The sequence below is a fragment of the Vipera ursinii genome (assembly GCF_947247035.1).
Source record: "Vipera ursinii genome assembly, chromosome: 1".
In the NCBI taxonomy this organism is placed as follows: domain Eukaryota; kingdom Metazoa; phylum Chordata; class Lepidosauria; order Squamata; family Viperidae; genus Vipera; species Vipera ursinii.
This window is the reverse complement of record NC_139512.1, coordinates 318,571,805-318,582,202: the sequence shown is the minus strand read 5'-3', so window position 1 is coordinate 318,582,202 and position 10,398 is coordinate 318,571,805. Positions and strand designations below refer to the sequence as shown.

The following is a 10,398-nucleotide window of genomic DNA, read 5'->3' as shown; positions in this document are numbered from 1 at the left end:
GCGCGCCATTGGTCCCCTTTTTTTCCCGTCTTTCTCTCTCTCGTAGTGGTGAGCGGGCGGGCGCCATGTTTGTAAGGAAGACATAATCAGAACAGCTCATCTCTCCGGCCAACGTGTCCCGTCTTCCTCCCTTCCGCTCTGCCTGTTTCTTCCTGCTGCCTCCTTCCTCCGTATGGTCTGTGTGTACCGAACTCCTCATAAGCTGCCTTTAGCTCCCATCTCTTTTTTTTTCCCGGGAGGCGCAGGGCAGCCTCCCTTCGAGCGGCCGTTAAAAAAGTGCCCTTCTGTGTATCTTATGTTTGTGTTCCCCCCAATTCAGTAAATACGTGCGTGAAATCTCGTTCGCCGCTGCACGGAGGGAACACCTCGCGTCGTCGAGCCCTGTAGGCGCAGCGCTGCCGCTCCCCTGTGCGAGTGTGAGTGTGTGTGTATATTTGTGTGTGCGCACGAGTGCGCGCCGCCTCCACCTCCTCTCCCTGCGCCCTACGACTGGCAGCAGCGTCCTGCCTTCCTCCCCCCCTTCCTCCTCCTCCTCCTCCTCCTCCCTGCACACAGGCACAACCAGCACAATGGCCTTTGAAAGCCTATTCTCCAATCCCCCAAACCCAGTTCTTGACCAAAACATGCCCGACTCTGACAGGCAACATGCAGGGGACGAAAGGTCGAGTAACGTTCTTCTCTTTCTCTTTCTCTCTCTCCGCTTCTCAATGGTGATAATTAACAGTGATAATAACTGAGAATGATGGTATGCTATGTGATGATGATGATGATGATGATAATGGTGGTAATAACGATGTCTTAAATGTGCCTAGGTGAATTTAAGGAAAGAAAATGTCTATAGCGTTGTATGGGGGAAAGTCACCTTCAGACTGAGGTAGGGGTGGGTTTTTTTTTCTTTTTAGTCTAGATACAAGGATGTCTTTAAGGGTGGGTGATAACTTCAAGGTGCATTTTGCATGAATTTTTTTACATTTCCTTTTTTTTACATTTTTTTCCATAAAATGCACTTTACATTGTCTGTATGTAATGTCACTGTTGTTCTTAATCCCGTCTCATTGCCATTTGAACTCACAGGCAGACTGTATCCCCTCATATATGTAACATATATGAAGCTATATAACAATGTATACACCTTACACATTAACTGGAACTCTTTTTTGTATGTGTGTATATATATATATGAGGTTTTGTCAGATTTTTCTCTTTGACAGTTTACAATTCTAATTCCATAATCTAACAAACCAGAGGCATTTTCTGGTTTGAAGTCCTGCTCCTTTTCTCTCTCTTTTTCTCCCCCCCCCCTTTCTCTGTCTCTGTCTCTGTGCAAATGTTTGTTTTCATACAGATATGGCTTCCTTCACTAATTTGTTTTTAAACATGTGGAAACCTGAAATTATTTCTCCCACATTCTCCAACATGTATGCAAAAATCTTCTTTACATCAAGATTTGTAATGGTGGTCCCATTAACAGACAAGTCTCCTATAATCCCGGTGTCCCTCCACAAGTATGTACAATACTGTTTTATGAAAGTGATACAAAACATTACATAATCCCTTATTCATGCAGCAACACAGTAAGTAGAATATAGCCTTTTCCCCCTCTTCTACAAACAGGAATACCAAGGAGAATAGCAATTCAAATGACTTGCCCATAGCTACAGTGAATCAGGTCTGGGCCTCATATCATGCCTTCAAATCAGCACTTTTTACTAACTACAGTGTTTTAAATAGTTGATAAAGCAGTGGGTATTTCAAAATGAATACAGCAGTACAGCATTGTTACTTTTAATATTAGTCAACCTAAACTGAACTGTCCAGCAAAATAAAGTTTGCATGTTAATTAGTAGAACCAGAACAAATTATCATATGACTTCCATGATAAGTGACAAACTGTAATAATAAATACAAGATGCATGCAAAACAAAACAAACTTATTTTTCTATAAAATTAGATAACATTTTAAAAAAATATTCATGTAGTATATTGATGTTGACCAAAGTCAATCTAAATCTACAAGAGGATCTGTTTAGAATAGGTGGAATTATACTAAGGCTAATAAGAAATTGTATGACTTTGCAAAATAGCCCCTAATGAAATTATTCCTGTTAACCATGACAAATGCATTAATAATTCCTTATACTCTTTCCTTTTAACCTTCAAGATGTCTCTAATCAATGAAATATATTTTAAGTGGGTAACTTTAAAGTTGGGGTTATTTAATTGTTTTTGAGAGAATAGATAAGAGTTGTACTTCCTTATTTTGAAGTTCTCTCTCTCTCTCCCTCCCTCCCTCTCTCTTATTAGAAAAGTCAGGAATCTCAAAACAAGTAGTCAAAGTCCACATTCAACTATTTCAAATAGAATGGAGTTATCTTGTCCACTGACTTCCATGTAACATTTTGAAGGAAACAAAGGGTTGTGCTCTTTTCTTTTCAAGAGAGCTCTCATTTTGTTTCAATAAAATGATCTAAAGACAGATCTCAATTATTTAACCTATGGTGATGGCCCATCTTAGTTCTTAAAAATACAGTTGCCCATTTTCCTGTTCCATTCTTGCACTGACATAGCTAAATATATTTGGAAAGATAAATGCTGAAATAATTCACTAGTAACTCCCAGAAACTGCATTTCTTGACTATTTCTCTACATGAGAATTCATAAATAAATGGAGTTAGTGTATAGAGCTTAAAATATAAATATAGCTTATTCATGTGTAATTATTTTAACATGTAAATATTTTAACATTAACTCAAATGACCCATTTGCAAATAGTCTCCAAAACATGCATACATGAATCTTTGTCTTCATAATATAATTTGGAATTTAAGATAACATATGAAATTCAATTAGCATGTCTTTTCACAAGTATAGAACTAGCAGTGACAACCCCAAATGTTATATTCCATGGAAGTTCATGATACTGATGTTTTAGAAGGTATCATAAAAATTTACAACCACATGAAAATATTTGTTACTATAGTTGTCAGATTAAACTAATGTCCTTTTTGAAAATAAATACATCACTAATTGCAAGAAGAGTTTATTTGGATCAGGTTTCACTGATATGTTTACTATTTTTATATAATTTAAATGTTTTTAAGTGAGTAATTAAAAGTTTGGTTAAAGCTTGCTATGGAAAGAGGCTTTCTCGGTTATGCATTATCACTTTTTAGTTTATTAGCTAAAAATTTTGGTGTTTCAAACTATAGTGTAGGTTTATGGAATTCAGTTGAAATAATGGAAAGCATATATTTTTGCATCATTGTATTAGGTAGCTTCTGTTTAGTTTCTATCACATTAAATCTTTTAAAAATCTTTCTTAATAGAATGAAGTTAAAAATAGGTTTTGGAAATTTATCTTCAAAACAGTATTTTTTCTCAAAGTAACAGCATAAGATGTATTCTTGTTACACTGTTACTCTGCTTTTGTAATATGATATATACATACACATTACTATGGCAAAAGTGTACTTTGTAATTTAAATATTGTATATAAAGTTCTTGTATGTCTAAACTGTGATTAAAATTACATCAGTTAAGTTCTTGGGGCCAGCGTATTGTTAAGTAATTATTACATTAAAGACATAATTATAGCATCTTACATTTTAAAAAGGTCATCTTGTTTAACTTCACTTTGGAAGCTGGATGTATTAAACACATATGAATACTTATAAATTAAGAATCTTATATAACTGTAGCCTGAAAACTGCCAAAGATGATTTCGTTTATACCCTAGGGAACTTATTGCATGGCTGAGCTAAGTCACTTTTCTGAACACACCCTGTTTCTTTGCCAGCTGTGCCAATGTTTCCATTAGCTGTGTTGAATGACATTTTTTTCCTTTGTTCTAAAGTTTTCCTAGTTTTATGTGCATTTTAAATTAGCCTTCTTCAACTTGATATTTTCCAGGAGTATTTGATTACAAATCCCAGAAGTTGATATATAATTTTGGGAGTTATAGTCCAACATTTCAGTTTGGAAAAGGCCAATTTAGATGAGCATGAAAAGTAAGGAAATTAAGCTTCAGTGTATTATTCAGTGTACTATTATGACCTAGAACACTTCATTCTTCAAATGTAGCTTTGATTCTGTACCTCTTATTAATTGTGAAAATAAAGGGTGTCTATAACAATAGGAAACCTTTGTCTGAATATCATACTAGCTTTTGCTAACAGTTTTAGGCATCATTTACTAATGTGTTAGATATATGCTTGGTTTATTCAGTAGTAAATAGATTTGGTTTTGGAAGTCACTATTTCAAACTACAAAGCATAATTATATTCAGAAGTATCAATTTGTTTATGAATAATAGTATACCTGCTAACCCATTTTAATGACTCAAATTCCCTAACCCAATGATTTTTCTAAAATCACTATTTTAATTATGAAAATGGTGGCAAGCATGATAAAATACCTTCTGCAAGCATATCTTGTATTTCAGGGGCTTTCCTATGCCCCACATAGACCCCAAAGGGCATTCTCAGAAAATAAAACAATAGTGGCTGCAGTTTCTGTTCTATCTATCTTGGATATGTTTTGAACTGTTTTTAATATAATTTTTATTGAAGAACTTTTTAACAAGATAAAAACAATTCAAATATCAGAAAAAAAACAAGGAAACAAAGAATAGTGAATAAGAAAATAGGGGAAAAAAGAAAAATGAAAGAAAAGATTATAAAGAAGCAGCTTCTGAACTTTTTGGTAGCAGTTATAAAAGCATTTATATTTTACTCTCTTTTTCCAAACTTACTTCATGTTTCTTTCTTTCCATAAGCTTTCCTTTCTAATATTCAGACTCATAAATCACAAATTAATTTTTCTTTCTTTTTTTTCCAGCAAAAAGTTCATAAGAGTTTTCAGGCACTGATAAATATAATTGCTGATCAAACAAGTTAAATTTGCCACTTTTGCTAGTTCTTTCATCTTTTCCAGCCATTCTTCCATTGTGGGTATTTCAGAGTCTTTCCATTTTTACACATATAAAAGTATTACAACAGGAATCATACATAAAAATAATCACCCATGACTGTTTTTTATTAACTGTTTATTAATCTCAGCAAAAAAAATCTGGTTTCAGTTGAATGTTGATCATTAAAATTCTTTGTATCCTTATATGTATTTGAACCCAGTAATGTCTGGGGTTTTTTACAAGTCCACTATTCATGATAAAATTACTCCTCATATTGTCCACATTTCCAACAGAAATTTGAAATACTTTTATACATTCTAGATAATTTTTCTAGAGTCATATATCAGTGATACATCATTTTATGAAAATTGTCTTTTAAGTTATAACAATGTAAGTTTCAATCCCATAAACCACATATTTTCCCATTTCCATCAGTATATTGTTCCAAAGTTCTTACAATTTATATTCTAGTCTTTCACTTGTTCCATCTTCCACTTCAAATATCAATGAACCTTTATGTACTTATGCAGTTGTATGTTTATCATTTGTTGTACATAGTTCAGTTTCAAATTCTTGTTCTGATGCTCTGTGTCAAATGTCCTATTATCTACCTTAAATCTTTCTTTTAACTACGCATATAAAAAAATGAAAACTAAATTCCTCAACAGAAAATTGCTTTCTTGATTTTATCTTATGTCTTCTATGTTCCTATTCTATCAACTCTCTATATTTTAACCATTTTTCTTTATGTATTGTATCTTTCCTGTATGCTTCCTATGCTGAGATCCATAAAGGCATTTTCAGGCACAGTCAGGGTTTCTATCTGTTCCATATTTTCAGCGCATCACTTCTGATAATCTTAAAATCTACATCAACCTTAACTTTAAGTTGTACCATAGAAAACTATGACAATTTTTTTCCCTTAATACAATTTAAAAAGCATAAATTATAACAGCCATGAATAAAATTTCAAGTTAATACAAGCAATTTTAAATTGTTTGAGTCAGTTTGGTATACAGTAGAGCTAAAGTGGTTGGTAGAAACCAGAAGATAGTCTTCTAGTCTTCCCTTAAGCACGAAAGCCAGCTGAGGGACTTTGGATCAGTCAAGCTCTTAGCTCATCTCACAAGATTGCTTTGGAGAAAATCTGAAGTGGGAGCATTAGTGTATATGCTGTCTTGAATTAAGCAAAAATAAAAATAAAATAATACATAACTATAATTTATGTAATGTAAACTTCAAACAAAGAAAACAAACTTATAATATTACAAGTAACATTTGGCTTATTTAACTGAGTAAGCTAATCCATAATATATAATATTTCATAATTATATGTTTTTCTACATTTATTGTAACATAATTATATGTTTATAATAAATGGATAATTCATTTAGTTATTTTTTGAGCAATATTTTATCTCATGTATTACTAAGTTCAGAACAAATTATATTTTTGCCCCACAACAGCAATTTTGTGATGTAGGGCTAAGAATAGGAATAGAAATTGGTCTCCCTGCATATAGTGTCACAGCTTAATCTTTATACTTCATTGTCTCAAAAAGCATTTCTTCCAGATTTTAAATCAAAATGTCATAAAATAGCAGATTTTGTAATTATTGTGCCACTGGAAAAGATCTAAATAATTTTTAATGTTGGATTTTGTTCTTTATTACTTTTGCTACTTTCTGCAATCTTCTACAAGTAGTCCTTGATTTGTGACTAATTACTTAACACCAAAACTTATGATGGGCCTACAACAGTGCTTAACAGCCTGTAAAGCACTTCAGGCCATCACAACACATCATCCCACATTTAAACATATATTCTTATCGTCACATGACCGCATGTCGGGCACTTAGCAACCAGCTTACCTTTAACAATAGTTGGAGATCCCATGGTCACATGACTACAATTTTCGACATTTTTTGCCAGTTTTCTGCAAAAACTGCTCTTTTAGAAGAATTGGTTTGCATTTATGACCATGGTCCTCACTAAATAAGCATAATGATTTGCTTAATAGCTGCCATTAAAAAATCAGGGCTGGTCATGTGGGTGTCTCGACTTGTGACTGTAACAACGTATAACTAGAAGTCTGGTCTCTAGTGTAATTGTGATTGTAAGTCAAGGTCTACCTGTAATACTTCATTAATATATTTATATAGATATTGGTGATTAGGAATTATATAGTAGTTGTGGACTATTTTGAGAATTAGTTATAAGACAATATATACTTATTAAAATAATACTAAGAAAATTTCAATTGCAATTGTATGGTCTGATAAAAGAAATATAATAAAAATATGAAATATAAATATATTGCTAGATGTTAATTTAAGGTGAGCATATTTAAATGCATGTCCCTATTTTGACTAATAGACACATGGACATAAAACAATTTTGCATTGTTTTCTGGAATCTTCCAAATTCTTATTTTATCTAATTTTATCTTTCTTGAGCAGAGAGGATGGTGAACTTGAAGATGGTGAAATAGATGATGCTGGACTTGAAGAAGATAAGGAAGAAAAAGGCACAAAAGTTGAAGATAAACCTAAAAATGAAAAATCTCATAGAAAATCACGAAAGAAGCGCAAAAAGGAAAAAGAGAAGAAAAAATCAAAAAGGAGAAGACGAGATAAACACAAGGTATGAAGTGTTCTTCAGCATGCTATGCAGTTTATTTCTAACATAATTATCTATTTAAACAAAATGTAAAACTATACTGGAATGCCTTTGCTTTAATTAGTTCACTGAATATTAACTCCTTGAAAAGGTGAGGTTCCCTACAGATTGCAAAATACCTTAGAAAGCAGTCCACTGAGCCATCATCACATGCTGCTTCTAACATTCTTACTCCCATGTGAACTGAAATGTGTACTGGCAAGGCTCATTAACTATATGCCCAACCTACCTTAATTGGTGATAAACTGGTCCTTGTGCTAATTTGCCTTGTATAACCCTAGCTCACACTCAATTTTGTTCAGATATACTTACTCGTAGTAATTTCAATCATACGGATAGATGTGTATGAAATCACACACACGCTATATGATCATACTATAACAAGCATTGTATAAATGATACTGCTCTTCCTTTTCAGCATAATTCACCTTCTAGTGATGATAGTTCTGACTACAGCATTGACTCTGATGCTGAACGTACAGAAAGATCTCATAAGAAAGGAGCTGGTTTCTATAGAGATTATGAGTCTTCATTCCTTCAGGTACAGACAGCTTTTAAAATTAACTTCATTTTGTTTATTTTTCCACACTATTTAAATTGTTGCTTGATGTTACCCAGACTAATGTCCATTTTTCTCAAAAGAGGGAATTAATTATATTGAATTAATTCAGACATATAAGTGCATTGTATCTTTTTCAAAATATGTAATTATAGTTTGTTTATTTATTCCCTAAATAAATCTAGTTCCTTGTTACTCTTTTTACAATGTGGAGGTAAGGGATAAGTACTGTAAATATAATACTGGTAGTCCTTGACTTACAACCTTCGGGAGTCCTTCGGGAGTCAGGGCGGCATATAAGTCCCAATAATAAATAAATAAATAAATAAACAAACAAACAAACCACAATTGGGACTGGAATTTCTGTCATTAGTCATTGCAGTCATAAATCAGGTCAGACTCAAATTTATGGCAATTTTACAGCGGTCTTTAAATGAATCATTGCACTTGTTAAGCAAATCATAATTTTTATTTTATTTTATTTTATTTTATTTTATTTTTATCCCATTTATATCCCGCCCTTCTCCGAAGACTCAGGGTGGCTTACAATTTAAGCACAAACCAATGTGCTTAGCAATAGCCTTCATTCTGTGTATATGCCTGCTTATTAGGGCTTTCGCCCCCCCCCAAGCGGCATTATTACAAAGTCAGCTTATTGCCCCCAACAATCTGGGTCCTCATTTTACCTACCTCGGAAGGATGGAAGGCTGAGTCAACCTTGAGCCTGGTGGGATGCGAACCTGCACTAATTGCAGGCAGCTGGTGTTACTTAAGGAGGCATTAGCCCACTGCTCCACCAAGGCTCTGTCATTAACCAAATCCAGCTTCCCCAGTGGGTGTTTTTTTTTTCAATTTTTTTGCTGGAAATCGGCAAAAGGGGTCACAAATTACAATCACATGATCACGGGATGCTGCAATTGGCAGTAAATGTGAGCCAATTGCCAAGCTACTGAATTGCAATTGTGACCTCAGGAATGCAACAGTCATAAGTGTTAAGTAATTTTTCATAAGTCACTTTTTCCAAGGTTGTCATAACTTTGAACCATTGTTGAATGAACGGTTGTAAGTCAAGGAGAATCTATATTCCAGTTGGTATGAAAATCTTTCATTTTAATTCATACATTTTGAAAGGAAATGGATATTATTTTGGATTTTTGATAATCTGATATGTCTACCATATTTTTCATAATAAAGTTTAGTGAAGCTGCAAATACATGTTGACTAAGTTTCCATGAATACTGTTCAGCTGCTTTTTACACATGTATAATATTAACAATATGAAATTATAGATGGCCAAATCCAATAAATATCTGTTATGGAAAAAAGACATTTCAAAACTTCTAATGTTCCTCAATTTATAAGAAAGTCCCATGATTGGACTATTGTAATGCATTCTACATCAGGGTTTTTCAACCTTTTCACAGATTGTACCACTTTTAAGATATGGCAATATTCAAATACCACCAGTCACCTAGCAAGGTGTCAAAAACTTGATGACCCCCCCCCCCAAAAAAAAGGAAAAAAGTTATATAAAGTACAGGTAGTCCTTGACTTACAACAGTTCGCTTAGTGACTGTTTGAAGTTACAACGGCATTGGAAAAAGTGACTTATGACCATTTTGCACACTTATGACTGTTGCAGCATCCCCAGGGTCAGGTGTTTACATTTGGATTCTTGGCAACTGATTCATATTTATGATGGTCACTGTCCTAGTGTCATGTGATCCCCTTTTCAACCTTTTGACAGGCAAAGTCAATGGCTGGGGGGGCATGGCCAGCTCAATGTTGCTCAGGTTGTGGGGGCCCTGTGGGGTTTGTGGGGGGGGTTGGGGGGGAACTGGGGGTCACTAGTGGAAGAGGGTTGGACGTGGGTGGGCACCAGGGCATGGTCCACCGGAGGAGCCTCGCTCTCCCTCTTTGGCCACACAGGGGACTCCCAGACAGTGTTGTGGGCTGCCTGGAGCTTTGGGCAGTGGAGGGCAAGCACGCAGCCCAGCCCTTGAGCTCCTGGAGCCCCTGCAGCCCAACCCAGTCCAGCCCCACTTCTTTGAGGGGGCGCCTGGCTGTGCTTACCACCTTTTCTCCATGGCCAGGTTGCTCATGGTAGGTTCAGGAGTCAGTGGGTCAGAGGAAAGCCCACTCCCTCTCCATGCGAGGAGACCCGGCTTTGTCAACAAAGCATCCTTAGCAATAGGATGGGAAACCACCAGGATAGTGGTTAGGAGCCTTGGTGGCGCAGTGGGCTAATGCCT

The 10,398-nt window shown here is 34.9% G+C and overlaps 1 protein-coding gene across 2 annotated transcripts in view; it reads left to right on the top strand.

The window, feature by feature from the left end:
- The first annotated feature begins 431 nt into the window (after positions 1 to 431).
- Positions 432 to 10,398, top strand: part of ZC3H6 (zinc finger CCCH-type containing 6) — a 32,715-nt gene continuing 22,748 nt past the window's right edge. The window contains exons 1-3 of one of the 2 annotated variants that reach the window (XM_083352495.1): positions 432 to 661; positions 7,368 to 7,551; positions 8,006 to 8,128. In XM_083352495.1, the coding sequence (XP_083208621.1) occupies positions 570 to 661; positions 7,368 to 7,551; positions 8,006 to 8,128 (399 nt within the window). In that variant the 5' untranslated portion in view covers positions 432 to 569. Of the gene's footprint in view, positions 662 to 717; positions 1,506 to 7,367; positions 7,552 to 8,005; positions 8,129 to 10,398 lie in introns of those variants that run through there. The other variant, XM_083352494.1, reaches the window with a different exon arrangement.